The sequence below is a fragment of the Myotis lucifugus genome, unplaced genomic scaffold (assembly GCF_000147115.1).
Source record: "Myotis lucifugus unplaced genomic scaffold, Myoluc2.0 scaffold_35, whole genome shotgun sequence".
Taxonomy (NCBI): domain Eukaryota; kingdom Metazoa; phylum Chordata; class Mammalia; order Chiroptera; family Vespertilionidae; genus Myotis; species Myotis lucifugus.
The window spans coordinates 4,796,448-4,817,217 of NW_005871083.1; the positions used below are offsets into that span (position 1 = coordinate 4,796,448).

At 44.1% G+C, this 20,770-nt stretch overlaps 1 protein-coding gene across 1 annotated transcript in view; it reads left to right on the forward strand.

The window, feature by feature from the left end:
• CDYL2 (chromodomain Y like 2) overlaps nucleotides 1-20,770 on the forward strand; it is a 73,689-nt gene that overhangs the window by 34,543 nt on the left and 18,376 nt on the right. The window contains exon 4 of the mRNA XM_023752550.1: nucleotides 14,477-14,694. Coding sequence (XP_023608318.1) covers nucleotides 14,477-14,694 — 218 coding nt within the window. The remainder of the gene's footprint in view (nucleotides 1-14,476; nucleotides 14,695-20,770) is intronic.

Here is a 20,770-nt window from a genome sequence, read left to right on the forward strand (position 1 = left end):
GGTCACCACAACATGAGGAACTATATTAAAGGGTCGCTGCATGTAGGAAGGTTGAGAACCACTGCCTTAGCCTCTTGAGATCATTTCTGCCAGCCGCCCGCCCCCGCCTCCTCGCCCCCCCACCTTACAATCCAGTCAAAGAGGCATTTACTTTGCTCCCACTGTATGCAAGCAACTAGGGACAGAGAGAGGACTAGCCTCACTTCCAAAGAACTTGTAGCTCATTAAGCTAATTAAGGGATCAGATGGTCCCAAATGACCAGCTGCAGAGCTGAGTGTGCTGGGAACTCCGGAAGGGCCCGGATAGACTGCCTCAGGGGCCCAGGGGTGCCCCGTTCCTGGGCACTTGGGGAGAAAGAGACAGCTGTCGAGGAGAAGCAATGCAGGTGGCCCCGAGGATTTGCTGTGTGAAGGTAGATGGCAATAGCATTCTGGGCCCGGGGGCCAGCTGAAGCAAAAGGTCCAGAAGCAGGAAAGTGCAGAGTGTTTTAGAGAACCTGGGACAGCCCTGGAAATTAGGGTATTTCAGGGGCAGGAGAGGGAGTTCAGTTTGGAGAGCAGGATAAGGCCAGAAGGTAGAGTTTGTGAGTAGAGGAGTGGCAAGAAGAGATGAGAAAATGAATTTTCAATGGGGTTGCTTTATATTTTGAAGACCCTAGGGCAGTGGTTCTCAACCTTCCTAATGCTGCGACCCTTTAATACAGTTCCTCATGTTGTGGTGACCCCCAACCATAAAATTATTTCCGTTGCTACTTCATAACTGTAATTTTGCTACTGTTATGAATCATAATGTAAATATCTGATATGCAGGATGTATTTTTATTGTTACAAATTGAACATAACTAAAGCATAGTGATTAATCACAAAAACAATATGTAATTATATATGTGTTTTCCGATGGTCTTAGGCGACCTCTGTGAAAGGGTCGTTCGACCCCCAAAGGGGTCGCGACCCACAGGTTGAGAACCGCTCCCCTAGGGGATCTTTCTCTCTGAGCCAAGGATTCTGGCCTAGGAGTGCTTTGAGGGTTGCTATGGCCTTGGAGGGTTATAACACAGGAGACATCTAACCTGTGGAAAACGGTCCTTTTAATCAGTCTCTTTTGCATTTTAAATTCATGCTTTGCTCTGCTGTTTAGATGCCTGACAATAAACATCATAAGATGTATGATCCTCACTCTCAGCAATTCTAAATAATCCTCGAACCTAAACTTTCTTCAAATTTGTAGTGTGTGAATTATCTCAGGAGGCATAAGGATAACATGCTAGATGATGGCTAACATGGCTAAGTAAGATTTTAAAAATCTACCTGCAAATTTGAGCTTTGCTGTTGAAGTCAGCCCCGATATCAGGGATTCTGTATAAGGTGACAGTTAAGATCTGGGACAATGAGCAGCCATGAAACACAGAGTTCAGGTGCAGGTTAGGCACTTTGAACTCTCATGACATAAGTAGGTGGAGTGACTGTTGTTTTTTCCCCAATTTCTATTCCCTTCTCCCACCCCTAAAGATCCTGACCACCCAGCTGACTCCTGTTGAAAGAAGCTGGTGTCCCAGCTGCTGAATCTGATATGCTGAGACAGAAAAAGGGCCTTGTTTTTAAAATATATGTTTTTTCAAATTGATTTCAGAGAGAGGAAGGGAGAGGGAGAGAGAGCTAGAAAGAAACTTCAAAGGTGAGAGAGAATCATTGATCGGCTGCCTCCTTCACGCCGCCCATTGGGGATTGAGCCCACAACCTGGGCATGTGCCCTGACTGGGAATTGAACCGTAACCTCCTGGTTCATGAGTCATCACTCAATCACTGAGCCACACCGGCCAGGCCAAGAAAAAATGGTCTTGACATGTAAACTTTGCACCCTCTCACTTCCCCTCTTGGTGCACCCCCAGAATGGTTGGCCATGCTTTAGGGATCTTTGATGAGTCAACCACAGACTAGGGAACGGTTCTCAGGCACAAGAGCTATCTCTCTCTAAGAACTGCAGCTGGAAAACCCTAAACCCAATGGGTCTTTTCTTGCTTTTTTAAGCTCGCCTTCACCCAACCCTCAGGTGGTCCCAGTCCCCACTTCTGTCTGCGAATTGTATCTGCTTCCTAAGACAGTGACCAGGACTGGAAAGCTGAGGAGAATGGACAGGAAGGGAGACACCTGGCTCTTGGTCTTTTTATGGGGCTAGGGAGCTGATTCACTGCACTTTCCTTCTCCTGCTTTCCAGCTTCTCACTCTCATGTGGCCTTTTTTGGTCAGAAGGTAGGAACCTCTGTAGGCCCTCCATTGTACATGTAGCACTTGTTTATCTGCTTACTTATTTATTCAGCAGCGATGGAGCCCCTTCTGTGTGCTGGGCTGCACTGTTAATGAAGATAGAGGAATGACTAACATAGCCCCTGCTTTTAAGAATCTATCTGAGGTTGAGGAGGGAGTCAGACAGGTGAGAAAAGGTACGTCAGGATTTGCAAGATAATTATCCTGCAGAATGATTACCTGTAATGTAAAGGCTGTTAAAAACAGCCACGAGAAGAGGGGTGAGCTGTTCTGGAAGAATTCCTAAGCAGGCAACAGTGAGGAAGATGAGGGCAAGAGAGGAAGAGCGTTCCAGGAGAGAGAATGTCTCTGGGATCTTGACTTCTCCCTTTTGTGTTCTAATAGCTGAAACCACCTAAGGTGTTACTATTTTCTTCTCAAGGGAAGGAAACTTCATAGCACTCACACTGTGTTCGCTCCCGGGCCATCTTTGAGAGGTGAGATCTCACTCAGCTGTTGTGAGGCAGGAGGGCCAGGTGCGATATGCGTACAGCGTCCTAGGTGTGAGACCAACCTGATTTAGGAAACCAGCGTTTTCATACATGTAACCAATGCAAAGAGTGGGAAGTGTCATCAACACATTGAGAAATGAATACAGAATGGCCAACCTCAGGAGAGTTAATTACGAGGTTGGTACATGGTACAGTGAGGTTGCACACAGTATGTGTTGCATGAGTTAGTTTCCTCCATTTAAAAAAATATATTTTTATTGATTTGAGAGCGAGAGGAAGGGAGAGGGAGAGAAACATAGATGTGAGAGGGAAACGTTGATCAGTGGCCTTCCACACACACACTGACCAGGGACAGAACCCGAAATCTGGGCATGTGCTCTGACTGGGAATTGAACTGGTGACCTTTTGTTGCACAGGATGATGCTCAGCCAACTGAGTCACACCAGTCATGGCAGTTTCCTCCATTTGTTATTCACCTATTCATTCACTGGATGAACAGTTTGTTGAGTAGTTTCTATCTTCTGGGCACTGAGCTCAGTATTTCAGATACAAAAGTGAACAACTCTCAGTCTTGTCCCCAAAGAGCCCACCATCTAGTGGGGGCGTCAGGCAGGTGTATAGATGATGCTAATGCCGGGACACGAGCGGGGCTTGGTAACAGTATCACGTGACACCAGAGCCAGGTGTAATGACTAAATTTTCTTTCATTCTTTTTCAGCAGATTGGGATCTTAGGAAGAAAAGCAAAAGATCCCTCAGAGCCAACACCAGGGGGATGGCCTGAGACTAGGTTAGGTTTCAGAGTCTTGAGTCAAGTTAACATCAAGTTTAGAGATGCTGGTGTGGACCCTTCCCTGGCACTTTCTCGTGGCATGACTTTGAGTTTTGCTTTTCTCTTTTGTAAAATTGGGATAAAATAGTGCCCTACAGGGTTTTTATTAGGGTTGAACGAGGTAAGCAATGTGAATCACACAGTAAGCACTCAACAAAATAGAATCGTTGCATTATGGCGAGCAATTGAGAGAAAGGACTTTGAGGTTGATGCTGTACCGGCCCTGCAAGTCACCATTTCGGATTATTCTGGGCATGTGTGGATGGCTCCTAGCCCAGTTGCCCATGATAATAAAAGAAAGACTTTGTACATGTGGAACCAGCAGGATAACACATCTCTCAACTGAGGATAGCATCCTCTGTCTAAGCTTTTTCTCCTTTCTTCCCTGTCCCGAGGAAGCTTGATGCTCTTCTGTGCCTGGGGGTGTGACATGTTCTTGGTGGTACATGAGCACGGACTCTGAGCCCTGTGTAGAGTGGCCTGTCTCCTGAAACTGGTGTTGCATGGCAGAAGTGTCCGGTGACCTGTCCCTTGTCTGTCCCGTCCTCTGTGGCCTCCTTCAGCCCTTTACCTCCTGCCCTCCTCGTCCCAGGGCAGCTTCCTCTTGTCTCTTAGATAACAGGTTCGCTTTGTGCTTGTGTATCCTACCAACTGCAGTGTATTTCCTGACACAGCTTTTCTTGCAGCACATTGACAGCCATATACCATTTCTTAACAATTTTGGAGTCATTCTGTCATTTCTTGGCGCATTGGGCAGGTTTCTTTCCCCCACTGCCTGAGTTAAGATGGCCTTTTCTGTCTTTTAAGATCTCTCCTTAGGGAATCTTCAACACACCTGGATCCTTTATTATTTTGTCCAATCTTATCATCTCTATCTTTTAATAAATGAGTTTAATCTATTCAGATGAATGATTTATTAATATACTATTTTGATTTTTCTCTCCTATTTTGCATTTTATTTTTATCATTCTATTTCCCTGCTCCCTCTCCCGTCCCTGTCCCCTGACCTTTTTATGCTTTTTTATTGAGTTGGTATGTTTTATATATTCTCTCTCCCTGGACTTTTTAAAAAGCTGGGTATAGATTGTATTTTTATTCTTAACTTTCAGCATATATACTTAACTGTAATTTTTTTCTAATAAATATGATGTCCTCCAAAGAGTACTAGAGGCCCAGTGCACGAATTCGTGCACCAGTGGGGTCCCTCGGCCTGGCCTGCGGGATTGGGCCGAAACCAGCTCTCCGACATCCTCCGAGGGGTCCCGGATTGCGAGAGGGCACAGGCCAGGCTGAGGGACCCCACCAGTGCACGATCAAGGCCAGGGAGGGACACGGGAGGTTGGCCAGCCAGAGAGGGACTGCGGGAGGGCTCCAGGGCATGTCCAGCCCATCTCGCTCAGTCCTGATTGGCTGGACCCAGCAGCAAGCTAACCTACTGGGCGGAGCGTCTGCCCCCTGGTAGTGAGTGCATGCATGTCATAGCGACTGGTCAACTGTCTGCCCCCTGGTGGTCAGAGCAGGTCATAGCAAGCAGTTAAGCGGCCTTAGCATATCATTAGCATATTACGCTTTGATTGGTTGAATGGCCGACAGGACGACTAGACACTTAGCATATTAGGCTTTTATTATATAGCAGTGATGGCGAACCTATGACACGCGTGTCAGAGGTGACACGTGAACTCATATTTTTGGTTGATTTTTCTTTGGTAAATGGCATTTAAATATATAAAATAAATATCAAAAATATAAATCTTTGTTTTACTATGGTTGCAAATATCAAAAAATTTCTATATGTGACACGGCACCAGAGTTAAGTTAGGGTTTTTCAAAATGCTGACATGCCGAGCTCAAAAGGTTCGCCATCACTGTTATATAGGATAGCAAGGAGGACTCTTTCTTACTTTAACTTCTCTCTATACATCTTCATTTTGTTTTGTCTTCCCAGTGTTGTTAAACACCAAACATTATTTTTATTATTTTTTGCAGCCAGTAATTATATTTACTAAATTTGTAAAAATTATTTTTTCCTTTGTCTTTCTGTGAATTAATTTTTTGATTTGCTGAAGTTTTTCTTTATAATTCTTTTAGAGGCTACCATAGATAAATTCTCATACTGGTGGGATGTCTGAAAATGCCCATTTACTTGGACCTTTAAATGCTGTTTTAGTTGGGTATGAAATTTTTGATTGAAGAATTTTATAGTTATTTTCTCTCAGCATTTTGATGATAGTTCATTTTTTTAGCCCTCTGTTATTGCTTTTGCTATTAGCCTGCCATTCCTTTTAGATAATTTTTTCTCTCCATGCTATATTTTAAGATCTTTTTCCCCCCATGACATTGAGCAGTTTTATTATCATTTGTCTTTTATCCTGCTTCATGCTCAAAGTGCTAAGAACCTGTCTTTTTTTATAACTTCTGGAAAATATTCAGCTGTTACCTCTTCAAATATTCCTTTCCTAAAATTATCCCTTGTATTGAATTTTAATTTGATTCTTATTTGCAGAATATTTGTTTTTAAATCTATTTAACCTTTTGCCTTGAAATAATTTCAAATTTACAGAAAACATTGTAAAGAAATCCTTTTCCGATCTACCAGTTTTTAACATTATGCCATGTTTGCTGTCTTTCTGTGTGTGCATATGTTCATGTGTGTGGAAATATACTCATACATATATACATACTCATATTTTATATACAAATAATTATACAAATGATTATTCTCTTTCTTTTTTTTAATATTTTTTATTGCTTAAAGCATTACAAAGGGTATTACATATGTGTCCTTTTTTTTTTCCCCACCCTTGACAATACCCCGGCTTCCCCTACCCCCCAGTGTCTTATGTTCATTGGTTATGCTCATATGCATGCATACAAGTCCTTCAGTTGATCTCTTACCCCCCTCCCTACTGCCCCCCAACCCTCCCCGGCCTTCCCGCTGCAGTTTGACAATCTGTGTGAGGCAGCTCTGCCTCTGTAACTATTATTGTTCAAAAGTTTATAATGGTCTCTATTATCCATGAATGAGTGAGATCATGTGGTATTTTTCCTTCATTGACTGGCTTATTTCACTTAGCATAATGCTCTCCAGCTCCATCCATGCCGTTGCAAATTGTAAGAGTTCCTTCTTTCTTACAGCAGCATAGTATTCCATCATGTAGATGTACCACAGTTTTCTAATCCATTCATCTACTGATGGGCATTTAGGCTGTTTCCAGATCTTAGCTATGGTGAATTGTGCTGCTATGAACATATGGGTGCACAAGTGCTGGAGAGGATGTGGAGAAAAAGGAACACTTGTGCACTGCTGGTGGGAATGCAGACTGGTGCAGCCACTATGGAAGACAGTATGGAGTTTCCTCAAAAAACTGGAATTGGAACTCCCATTTGACCCTGTGATCCCACTTCTAGGAATATATCCCAAGAAACCAGAAACACCAATAAGAAAGGATATATGCACCCATATGTTTATTCTCTTTCTGAACTGTTTGAGTATACAAGTTATTGTTTTCTTAACCATTTGAGTGTAGATTGCGTATGTCATGCATCTTTACCCCTTAATACTTAGTAAGGGTATTTTCTAAGAAAAAGAATATTCTCGTAACTCAACATAGTACAGTTATGAACTTCAAGAAATTAGCACTGATGAATATTTTTATTTAATCTGTGGTCCATATTTCAATTTTTTCTATTATCTCAATAATGTCCTTTAGGTAATTTTTCCCTCCAATATAGAGTTCAGTCCAGAATCCTGTGATCACTTTAGTTGTCATGTCTCTAGTCTCCTTTAATCTGGCACAATTTCTCAGTCTTCCATTGTCTTTAATGACTCTGACATTTTTGAAGACTACAAGTCAGTTATTTTACATAGTGTCCCTCACTTTGGGTTTGTCTGATGTTGTCTGAAGATTAAAGTTATTCATCTTCACTGAAATACTTAATATGATATTGCTCTCTCTTATCCATCCATCATTTGTCAGTCAGTCTGTCTGTCTGTCTGTCATCTCATCTATTATCAGTGCAGACTTGAGGATTTTTATTTTATGCAACAGTTTATGATCCATTTACTGCCCTTACTTATTTTTATGTTCAAATTATCCCAGAGTTTGCCTGTGAGAGTCCCTTGGAGCTCCCTCTTATGTCCTTTTGACTGGTTATTCTTTTGACCACTTCCTCACTTCTCCCCCTCCCCATATTTTGCAGCGTAAATTATGCATATATATATTTTATACTGCTAGAAGCATATTTTCATGTTAAATTTCTAGAAGTGGGATTGCTGGGTTGAGGATAAGTGCATAGCAGTTTTGTTAAATATTGCCAAATTTCCTTCCTTAGCAATTGTACCATTTTGCATTCTACCCACAATTAAGAGAATGCCTGACTCCCCACATCCTCTCTAGATGAGTATCGTGTCAAGATTTTTGAACTTTTGCCAAACTGGTGGGTAAAATGGTATCTTGGTATAGTTTTAATCTTCATTTCTTTTCCTATGATTTTTAATTTGCATTATTGAGTGAAGTTGAAATCTTTTATTATGTTTAATAAGAATGTCCATGTTTTCTGTTCATTTTTTCTTGGAGGACATTTTGGTCCTTTTGTCTTCAGTGTTTATTTACAATTTGGGGATCTTTGTCTTTTATCTATGATATGCAAATATATATATTTTTTGGCCCCATTTGTTTGGTTTTTAATTAATTCTTTACCTTACCCTGTTCTTGTTTCCTTTCTGTCTGTATTAGTGTGAGAATTCCTTATTTATCTTAAAGGAATGTTTTCCTTGCATCTATCATTTTATGCATTCTACACATTCCTATTTTAAAGTCCTTGTCAGATTGTTTTATGATATTCACTTTATTTTATTTGGAATAATTCATGTCACAAGTGTTGGTTTTGTTGGCTAGGTTTCTGAGCCTTAGATAGCTTCATGTTTGGAATTTTGGTGCACAGGCTCATTTCATGAAGGAAGTGTTTTGCTTTTCTTTGCTTTCTCCTCCTCCTCCTCTTCTTCTTCTTCTTCTTCTTCTCCTCCTCCTCCTCCTCCTCCTCCTCCTCCTCCTCCTCCTCCTCCTCCTCCTTTTCTCTCTCTCTCTCTCTCTCTCTCTCTCTCTCTCTCTCTCTCTCTCTCAGTTGTGTTTGCCTCCACCTGGCCCAGATAAAACCTTCGCCTTGGGCAGCACAGGGGTTGGTATTGTGGCTGTGCTTTCATGGCGGGACCTCACGCCACCCCCTTGTGTCAGGCCGTGGGCCTGGGTCCCCTCTGCCATCTTTCATGGGAAATTTGCTCTCTGCTGTCCCTGAATCCAGCTCCTGGCCACCACTCCAGCTCTCAGCCTCACTTCCTGCTTTGTGTTGATGTTCTCCCTCTCATACACACAGACTATGATCTTGTTGGTGAGCCCAATATTTACCTGTGTATTTGGACCAGAGGGTCTGTGTCAGAGCTGGATGTTACGGAGCCTTCTTAATGGCAGATAGTCCTTCGTATTCTGAAGGAAGGCATGTGAGAAGGTTCGAAGGGAATAGAAGGAAGGAGGGAGCAAGATGGAGGGTTTCCTATGTCCCAGAAGTGCAGCGCACACCATTCCTTTTACTTCACAACAATTCTGTGAGGCAGGAATGGTTTCTCCCATTCCTCACGTGGGAAGTGGGGGGCACAGAGTGGATATTGTGCCACCAGCCTTACAGCTTACGAGAGGGAATGGGGAGGCCTGAACTGGGTTCACCCTCACTTCCAGCTCAGCAGGGCGGTCAGTTCCCTGTCCCTGGAATGCCCCATCGCATGGCCTGGGTCTGTGCCTCGAGCTTAGAGGGAGGGTGTGGTCTGGGAGCAGGCATGTCAGGCTTTGGACTCACCAATTAATTCCTCTTTTGTGAAACGACTTAGTGTCCTTCAGCTAACACTTACAGAATGCCTAGGATGAGCTGGGCACTTGTTAAATCCCATATCAGTTCTTTAATTGAAATATCTCAACAACCCAGAAAAGCAGGTACTATTGACTATCTAATAATCAAGGACACGAATGCTCCAGAAGCTCATGTGACCTCTTAGCTTCTCTGAATTAGCAAATGCAGTGCTGGGCTTCTTACACTGTCTGGCTGCAAAGCCCTAGACTTCCATGCTTCTGGAATATTCTATTTCCCATGTTGCCTTCCCTGCCAGCTTGCTGCAGTCTTTTCAAAGGTTCAGTACCCGGGAAGGGGAGAGGCTTTAGGGCAGCTCTGTGTGAAGTTAGTCTGTTGGGCTCTGGGGTGACTTTCCTCTGGGTCTCCTAAAACACAGGGCCCGTTGTAGCCACTTACAATCAGAAACAGGATCTAATGCAGTATTAATTTACTTTTTTATTTTTCACTGACCCCACCAAGCAAGCTCCGTGAGGGTAGGGATCTTATTTTTTCAACTTTTTTTGGATATCCATCATCTAGTATCATAGTCCATAGGGAGGTGATAATAGATTTTGAGTGAATGAATGAATCCAATGAGAGACAGCTAGCTCTTATCCTGGCTTTACCACTCAAGACGTCTGTGGCTTCCAGCACATTATTCACTTTTCCTGATCTGCAAAATGGACTCGTGGTGATTTCATCAGAGCGCTGAGAAATTTAGAGACAACATACTACTAGAGAGCTCAACACAGGGAACCCTCCTGTCCTCCTCCTTGATATAACTGTTAATTAGAAGCTCAATTTGGTTGGGGTGCAAGAGGATTTTATTCAAACCGTTCCCAGCCCTGGAAAGCATTGATGTATCAGCGCCCTGAGGTTCTGACTTCTCCCCGGGGTTGTAATGCACTCACCTCCGCCCCCAGGACCACCCCCTGGATCCGCCTGGGCTGCTGCAGAAACCATGCCAGCCCCAATTAGAAAGCCCCTCTGAGGAGCTGAAGGTTTTGAGGTTAACCCTGAAGACACAGCTCCCTTTATACAAGCCTTTTCATTAGATGCTCGAGTTTACTTTCCAGAGTTCATTGAATCACTTTCCCGGCATTGTGTTTGACAAAGCCCAGTTGCTTGGAGTGATGGAAAAGTATAACACTAGGCAGCTTCGGGGCAGCGGGCAGGACACAGGCACCGCTGCCTCGGTGCCCCTTCCGGGCTGGGCACTCTCCTGGGGGGGACCCAGCATTCCCGAGGAGGGGTTGGGTGAAGCACTTCCCGGTCTCTGCCTTTGGCTTGGTTCTTGAGCTTCCAGGACCCCCGATGCTAATTAAGGATCTGAGTCCACCCAGAGGCGGACCCAGGGCTCCAGAGGCCAAGGAACAATTCCCGTGAACTTCCGGTGCACAGGTGTTATGCTGGCCTGCGTTGTGTGTGACAGTGGCCCTGCCCTCAAAATGCTTACAATATTGCTGGAGAGAGAGGATCATTGAAATACTTTTATGTTGAGCCGGGCCATGATGATTAGAAAACAAAAGCTACCATTTTTTCCTTGTTTACTTTTATCATGGGTCCTTTAAATATGTATGCCATTCGGTCCTGCTCTCTGAGGATAAGCAACCAGGATGAGTCCGCTCTGTCCACAGTAATTTTCCTAAGAGGGCCAGGTTTGGCCTCAGGGGACCAGCTTCTGGTTGGGATGCAGCACTGCAGCCTCCATCGTGACTTCTTTCCCTTCCTTGCCAGAAACAAAACGAAAGGTCCAGTAATGCTTAGCACAGAGCAAATCCTTCTCTGTGTTTCCTTGTACCCTTCCGCCCACATCACTGCAGCCTAGTGAGGTTGTTTTTGAGATGGGGCTCCATCTCGTGCCCCCAGCAGAAATGCTGAGCTCAACAAGATTTTCAGGCCTTCATCACTGTTCAAGTCCAGGGCTTGAGGGAGACGTCTCACGCCTGGGGGTGGGGAACTGCCTGGTGATGGAGGATACCTGGCTTGTCTGGACTCTGCTTCTCAAAGCCTGGTCTTGGGAGTGATGGCAGCACCATGGGGTGGGCCCGGCAGGCTGGGTTTTCTCCAGGGGGTGCTGATGCCTGCTCAAGTGTAAGAACTACTGGGCCACGACCCACTTGCCTGCATGTCAGAATCACCCAAGAAGTGTGTTGTGGTTTTAAAAAATTTATTATTAACTTACTATTGAAATATGTTCATTAAAATATACTTCACCTTTTGTTGTTAATCCTCACCCAAGGATATATATTTTTTTCCATTGCTTTATAGAGAGAGGGAAGGGCAAGGAAGGGGGGGAGAGGGAGTGAAACATAGATGTGTAAGAGAGACACATCACTTGGTTGCCTCCCACACGTACCCCAACCAGGCTAGGGATCGAACCAGTAACTCGGGTACATGCCCTTGACCAGGAATCGAACCCTCGACTCTTCAGTGTGGGGGCCAACACTCTAGCCACTGGGCAACACTGGCCAGGGCAAATAAACTTCACTTTTTAAACCAGTTCAGATTTACAGAGAAATTTGGAAGATAATACAAAGACTTTCTATATAGCTTCTCCTATTATTAATACCTTGCATTTGTGTAGTACATTTGTTACAGTTGATGAACTAGTATTGATGCATTATTACTAACTAAAGTCCATACATCAGTCAGGTTTTCTTAGATCCCACATTACTTTTCACCCTCACATCTCCTTTGGTCCCTCTGGGTTCTGACAGTTTCTCAGTTTCCCTGATTTTTGATGACCTTCACAGCTTTGAAGTGTACTGATTAGGTACTTGGTAGAACACCCCTCAATCTGCATTTGTTTGACATTGACCTCGTGATGTGGGTTACTGAGAGGAAGACCACAGAGGTGAAGTGCCACTCTCCTCCCATCATAATCAAGGGTACATGCTGTCACCTTGACTTATCACTATGGATGTTGACCTTGATCATCTGGCTGAGGTGGCTTTGGCTTCTCCAGCTGACCATCAGGGTTCTCCACTGTCAGTTACTAAACCCCCCCTCCCCCGCCCCAACTTTTCATATTGTACTGTTTGGAAGGAGTCACTATGTGCAGCCCACGCTTAGAAAGTGTGGTGTTATGCTCCTCCCCATTGAAGGCAGAGTGTCTGCACAAACTGTCTCGAGTTCTGTGCATGGGAGAATTGTCTCTTCTCTCCCATTTATTCACTTATTCCATCATTTATTTATATCTGTGTGGACGTGTGGATCTTGATTTTACCCTTTCAGTTTTAATGCAATACTACTTGACTTTGTTGTCAAATTGCTCCATCCTTGGCCATCATGAGCTCTTTCAGTTGTTCTGTGTCCTTTTAGAAAACCCCATCATTGTAAGGTAATTAAAAAATTGTAGTGCTTCCTTTCTTTCAGGCACGACAAGCCTATCTGATGTGTTTCCTATCCCAGTCCTAGAATCAGCCATTTCTCCAGGGAGCCCTGGTTCCTTTTATTGAGAATGGTATCAGAAATCGAGATCTGGGCCCTGGGTGTACTTGCTGCTATTGGCACGTCATTGATTCTCTCAGCTGACAGAACAAGGAAATACATATGTATATATTAACCTGTGTGCATACACTTATCTATAAATATTTTTGTATGTCGTCGTCTGTAACTGTATTAAGCTAAATCTGAGCTCACGTTGATGTCTTCAATTCTAATTCGTCATCACGTGGATCATTCTAACCTCCTTCCCTTCCCTTCCCACAGTGAGAAAACTTGTTCCTGTCATCTGCTTCACTGTCTACTTAGCTGTTCATTTCCAGCACACATGTATCAAAATTCTTAACTCCTACCTACTTCCATGGGAATCAACGTTGTCAATTAGAGTACAGTGCTCTATACGGGTTATTTCGCCTGTAGTTTTACTGACTCCTCTCATTGCTAGGCTTCCCTAGGTCAGCACCTTTCCCCACCCCCTTCAGCGAGGTTGTTTCCTACATTTTTAAAAAAATATATTTTTTATTGATTTTTTACAGAGAGGAAGGGAGAGAGATAGAGAGTTAGAAACATCGATGAGAGAGAAACATCGATCAGCTGCCTCTTGCACATCTCCTACTGGGGATGTGCCTGCAACCCAGGTACATGTCCTTGACCGGAACCGAACCTGGGACCTTTCAGTCCACAGGTCGAGGCTCTATCCACTGAGCCAAACCGGTTTCAGCAGTTTCCTACATTTGTAATACAGTTACATTCTTTGATCACATGCTGCATTCCTTCCTGGGAATCTCCCAGTTTCTTCATTTTTTAAAAATCTGCACACTGTAAGGTGCACTGTGCTGTCAAGTTCTTTGGGATTCAACAAATGTGTAATGTCTCATAGTCACCATTATAGTGTCATTCAGAACAGTTTCATTGCCCTAACAAAAACAAACAAAAAAATCCCCCGAGCTTCACCTATCCACCTCTTCTCATTCTACCTGAACTCCTGGCAGCCACTGACCTTTTCACTGTTTCGACACTGTGCCTTTCCTGGAATGTTATATAATTGGACTCGTGCAATGTGTAGCCTTTTCAGACTAGCTTCTTTAACTTAGTCTGCATTTAGGATTCGTTCCTGTATTTTTGTGATTTGATAGCTAACTTAGTTTTATTGTAGAATGATACCCCATTGTATGAATGGACCATAGTTTGTTTATCCATGCACCTGGTAAAGGACATATTGGTTGCTCCCCAATCTTTGATGGCTATAAATAGAGCTGCAAGTCTTTTGTCTTGTGGCCGTAAGCTTTCAAAGCAGTGGTTCCTTTTTGCTAAAAGGTATCCGAGCAGAAGCAAGCCTATGTGTGGGAGAGGGGACTAAAGGATCACATGGGGTCCTTCCCGGAGAGCCCTCTCTATCCTCTTCTGAATTTGGAGATATAGCAAGTGCACCCAGAAGAGAGGCTGCACGGGGGTCCCAGCCACATCCGACCCTTCCAGTGAAAATCTGAACGCTCTCTGATCTTGCTCTTGCACGATGGTCCCTGTCTTAGTGTCTCACTTGGTTTATCTGATTTTGGAAGGCTCTGCTCTGACCAACGGGGGATTAAACATGCACAGCTCGGTGAAGAGGAAGCTGGACACGGAGAAGGACTACGTCTTTGACAAGAGGCTCAGGTACAGCGTCCGCCAGAATGAAAGCAACTGTCGGTTTCGGGACATTGTCGTGCGGAAGGAAGAGGGGTTCACACACATCCTGCTGTCCAGTCAGACCTCAGACAACAACGCGCTGACCCCTGAGGTGAGGGGGCAGGACCAGAGGGGAGGGTCAGGCTGGGGAGGGCCTCGCATCCATCAGATTGGGGTGCTGGCTTTGCTTTGTTCCTTCAGGAAGCCTCTGATGGAAGTGGCCAGCGTGCACACACATTTGATGGCAGGGCACCATTTGCTAATCACTTCCGTGCATTTTCCATTTGACCTTTCTGACTCGGCCACGTTATTGTCCCGTTACAGATGAAGACCCTGGTAAATGGAGAGATTCAGTCAGCTGGTCAGGACTTAGTCAGAGGAGGCCCCAGGCTGCAGTATAATAAGCAAGTCCAATTTCATTGCTGCAGATGAAATGATACTTACTCAGCTCACTTACACTTTTTTGAGATATAATTCATATATCATAAATTTCACCCTTTTAAAATGAACAATTCAGTGATATTTCTAATATATTTACAAAGTTGCGCAACCATCACCACTAATTCCAGAATATTTCCATCACCCCAAATGGAAACCCTGTACCCATTAGCAGTCACTCCCATTCTCCCTCCCTCCAGCCCCTGGCAACCACTGGTCTACTTCCTGTCTCTGTAGATTTGTCTGTTCTGGGCATTTCATAGAAATGGATCATATAGTAGCTGGCCTTCCATGACAGGCTTTCATTCAGCATCATGTTTTCACGGTTTACCCGTGCTGGAGCATGTGCCAGGGCTTCGCGTGAAAATATTCATGGCATGGATATTTTCCATTTTGTGAATTAGTTCTTCAGCCAAGGGAGATTTGGTTGGTTCCACTTTGACAATAACGAATAATATCGCTATGAACATTTGTGTACACGTTTTTGTATGAAAAATACGTTTTTAGTTTTCTTGGGTATATTCCTAACTGTGGAATTGCTGAGTGATTAGGTAACTACGTTTACCTTTCAGAGGAACTGCCAAACTATTTTCCACAAGTATTCACCGTTTTACATTTGTACCAGCAGTGTGTGAGGGTTCTAATTTCCCCACATCCTCCCTGACACTTGTTGTTGTATTTCTAATTTCTTCACATGCTCCCTGACACTTGTTATTGTATCTTTTTATTGTTGTTAATCCTCACCTAAGGATATTTTTCCCATTGATTTTTAGAGAGACGGGAAGAAAAAGAGAGAGAGAAACATTGATGTGAGAGACATTGATTGGTTGCCTCCGACACTCGCCCCAACCAGGGCCAGGGATCGAGCCTGCCACCCAGATACATGCCCTTGACCAGGAATTGAACCCATGACCCTTCATGCGCAGGCTGATGCTCAAACCATTGAGTAACATTGGCCAGGGCTATTGTATCTTTTTTATTAGTCACGCTAGGTAATTAGTTTTACTAGTTGTGAGGTGGTATCTTGTGGTTTTAATTTGCATTTTCCTGATGGGAATCTTTCCATGTGTTTATTGGCCATTTGTCTGTCTTCTTTGGAGAAATTTCTATTCCAATCCCTTGCCTATTTTTATTTTTTATTTTTAAATTTTTTTTTATTTTGACACTATTACAGATGTCCTCCATTCTCCCCTTTACCCCCTCCATGTAGCCCCCACCCCCTCTCAAGCCTTCACCCCAATACTTTATTTTAAAAAATTGGTGTTTTTTGTTATTGTGTCTTTATTGTTCTTTATACTATATTCTACATACTATACCTTTATCTGGTATATGATTTGAAAGTACTCCCGCCCATTCTGTGGGTTGTCATTTTACTCTCTACATAGTGTCCTTGGACATACAAGTTTTGAAATTGTGATGAAGTCTAATTTATTTTTTCTGGGTAACTTTTTTATTTATTCTGACATCCTAGGTCAGTGATGGCGAACCTTTTGAGCTCGGCATGTCAGCATTTTGAAAAACCCTAACTTAATTCTGGTGTCGTGTCACATCTAGAAATTTTTTGATATTTGCAACCATAGTAAAACAAAGACTTATATTTTTGATATTTATTTTATATATTTAAATGCCATTTAACAAAGAAAAACAAACCAAAAAAAATGAGTTCGCGTGTCAGAGGTGTCAGAGGTTCTCCATCACTATCCTAGGTGAATAGAACAGGGAAACAATGACGACTTAATGCATTTAGAGAGACAACATCACTCAAAATAAGGGGTACTTAGGAGGAACAATGGAGATGCATATTTTTTCTTTGAGAAATTCTTAGTGGTGCAGATGTGGGAAGCACTTATCCAAGCAGTCCTCTCTAGCTCCACCGGCAGCAGAGTGGTAAAGGACAAAAACCAGGGCAGTGCCAGCTCGCTGCGACTCTTCGGGCCTTGTATTTCCCTTTATCCCATTCCATCCCACCAGTACCCTTCTGATGTAGGATAATTGTAACCACATCTTCACAGATGAGAAAACAGGCTTAGAGAAATTCACAGGCCCAGGCTCACACAGCTTAGCTTCAGAAGGTTAGGACTGTTGTCAGGTTTGCCCTCATTTCATTTCTCTCACTTAGCGTGGTATCTTCCTGTCCCTGCAGTATCCTGCACTCTTATCTCCATAGTAGCAATGAAGACATGGAGGGTTAACATAGGGCTGTGTTTGAGGGGACACAGTCAAAGGTCAAGGAGTGGTTGACCACCCAGACTGGGATTGGTGGGATGGCCTGGCATTGCCCAGTGTATCCAGTACACTTAGGGAGGCCCAGGAAGTGGGATGGCGTGGGAATTGCTGAGTCCTTGACCTTGCAATCACCTGTCTTATCATAGTCTAGGGCTGTTTTATGGGATTGTGGGTGTGACCCTCAGGAATGATGCCAAGTGTAAGAAAAGGGATGTGGCTAAAGTCTGTGCAGTTTGTGGGGTTCATGGTGCTTGTTGCCCCTCCTTTAAGCATGATGTTCCGGACTCTCTCCCTCCTCCACCATCTGGGGGTTTTGTGCTGGGCAGACCTCTGTGTAGGCTTCAGAAAAGTCCAGAGTGTGGCTTACCTCGAAGGCTGCTCTGTACATGTTTATAACACCTGCAAACCTTGTTATTTTTAAGCTCATCATAAAGCATCCAACTGAGACCAATTCTTAGATCTTTTTCCTACTTCACTGCTTTTTAAAAGCATCCTTTAAAAGACACAGCATTTCCCTTCGATTAATCGAGTAAGTGCGAAGTCTCCCAGTTCATCCTGTCCCTTTGGAGTAGCTTTGTGTGGTAACTGTTACTCATCATGGAAAATGTGTTGCCTCTGACTGATTTAAGGTGCATCGGTTCTTACCTGCTGTGGGCTTGGTTAATTAGAGGTCCATTTCTACATGGTGTCTGTTGGCAACAGAATGGTAGAAAAATGGAAAAAACACATTGATCTGGTGTTTTTAGGGGTCTCCACAACCAATGTGGATTAACTCCGGATAAACCGGCAACTGGGTAAAGTAGTCCTGAAAGAAAGATCCTCTTGAAATGAAGAGGTGGTGTTAGTGGAGGAATGCAGATTTTGGAGTCTAGCCAACCTGGGTGTTGAGTCCTGCCTGCACCAACTCACCACTTCTGTTACCGTAGGAAGTTACTTTGCCTCCCTGAGCTCCCTCATTTATAGAAGTTATACAGTATCTTGCTTGTCTGCAAAGAGGCTCACAGAGTACCCAGCACATAGGAGGTATTCAGTGGGTGTTCCTATCATTGTTAAGAGGAAACAGAGGCAATTTAATGGCCACCAGCAGACTCAGTCTCGCTCACTCTTGGAGGAACTGGAAGGGCCACCTTCACGGTCATAATTGAATTTCTTTTTCTAATTGACAGTGGCCTCCTGGGCAAAAAGTCATACATTACTAGGTTTGTTAACTAGATTCTGAGGCTAGTGGGTATGTTGTAGTAATTCCCCCCTCTGGAATAAAGCAAAGAACCAGGGAAATAATGAAATGCTCCTTGGGGAAAGAGCCAGCAACATAGATTGCCCAAAGTCTTGGTGATTCAAAGCTCATCTGCTTCCCCATTAGGAGAGGATCCCAAGCCGTCACTCAACTCCTGGTTTTCTCCAGTGCTCAGAGACAGCACACCAGCATCCATGGGCACACCCGACATGTGGGAGTCAGCCCTCGGCCCTCTTGATCATACCCCACATCCACACCATCCCCAAGGCCTGTTAACATGAGTATCTTGAATAGCTCTCAAATGTGTTTTCTCTCAATTTCCTTCATAGCCCTTATAGTCCAGACCACTAGGCTATCTTTTCTGGACTATTGTAATAAACTGCTAACAATTCTGCCCCCTTTCCCATGTCCTGCCTTTTAATCCATTCACCACAGGGTAGGCAGGGTGATCAGTTGGAAGAGCTAACCTGATCAAATTACACTTTCTACACACACACACACACACACACACACACACACACACACACACACAGGTACACACATCAGTGGCTTCTGATCGCTCCTGTTAAGAATCAAATACCATAATGTGGCCTGGGGTGCAGATGCATTCTGACCCTGCCCATCTCTCCAGTCCATCTCTTATCACACATCACTCTTCTCTCTTCTTGCATTTCAGTTACTCTGGCCTTTTTTCATGCTCACATCTGCCCAGCACCTTTGTAGATACTTGTCTTTCTGACCAAAAAATTTTTCTTTTCCTTCTTACTTAGCTGACCTTTGCTCTTCATTCATAACTCAGCCCAGGCATCACTCCCACCAGAGAGTCTTGCCTCACCTCCCTGACCAGATCAGGTCTTTCATATGCCTTCCTAGCACCGTGCACCCCTCCCTACCAGAACTTATTGCAGCTGTTAGTGTACATGTAATTGTGTGATAATTTGTTAAATATCTTATTCCCCCCATTAGACTCTAATCCTTTTGAAGGTTGGATACTGTGCCATTCGCTCAATTTAATAAATATTTATTAAATTCTAGTATGTGCACATTTCTGGACTAGGTGTTAGAAGGGTTATTCAGATGAGTAGAATACTATTTTAGCTCTTAAGGGATTGTATTAGTCTGTTACTGCATAACAAAGTGCCCAAACTTAGCATCTTAAGACAACAAACATTTATTATCTCACAGTTTCTGTGGGTAGGAATCCAGTCATGGCTTAGCTGATGCTTCTGGCTCAGTGTCTCTCACAAGCCTGCAGTCAAGGAGTTGGCTGGGGCTGCAGCCTCAACCAATGGCTCAACAGAGGAGGATCCACTTCCAAGCTTCCCCAGTGGCTGTTGGCAGGCCTCAGGTCCTCACTGGCCAGAGACATTAGTGCCTTGCTATGTGGCTACTCCACGTGGACTATGGAGTAATGGTTCCATGAGCTACTCACTAGCTGGCTGCTTGCTTCCCCCAGACTGAGAGCTCTAAGAAAGGGAGTCAGCAAGAGAAGAGAGCCAGGACAAGCTATAGTCTTTTTGTATCCGAATCTCCTCGTGAAAGGGACATCCCATCACTTTGTTGTATTCTCGTGGCTAGAAGTGAGTCACCAGGTCCAGTCTGCACTCCAGGGTTGGGGATTACACAGGGGTGTGAATACCAGAGGAAAGGGTTATTGAGGGCCATCACCAAGGCTGCCTACACAGGGATTTACATTAGTGAGGAGGCAGGATAAGGTAAGGATGTACCTTCGACAAGGGAGAGTTGTCAGAGCAGGGAGTTTAAACACTTGGGCTGTCAGGAGAAGGAAGAGTGTGCATTTACTTGGGTATATGTGGGAAGGCCTTCAGGAAGGTGGTTGCCGTGGAGGTGGCCCTGGGTGACTGAGCTCAGCAAGTAAAGATGAAGTGGAGAGGGGGACCCTGATTTCCTCGCATTTCACACCCCTTTGAATGCATTTGGTTATCTGGTTCCAACCCATGGCAGGTCAGCAGCTAGAAGTAGCAGGGGAGGAGGGTGCTTTCTCTAGTGGACACTAACAGCAGGAGCAAGTGGCAGCTGGCATGTGTGTAACGAGGGGAATAATTCTCACAAACAGATTTAGGGCTTTAATATGCAGAGAGGTCTGGTCGCGTTTGTTCTAGAAGCAAACCCAGGAGCCCCTGAGGGGACCGGTCTGTTTCAGGCCAGCAAGTGGCCACCAAGTAGTGACATGTGGGCAGTGTATTCTGTGTAAGAAGGTAAAGGAGGGTGATGCTTTTAACACATTTCACCTTAAACAAATCAGTTACATTATAAAAGTCAGGTC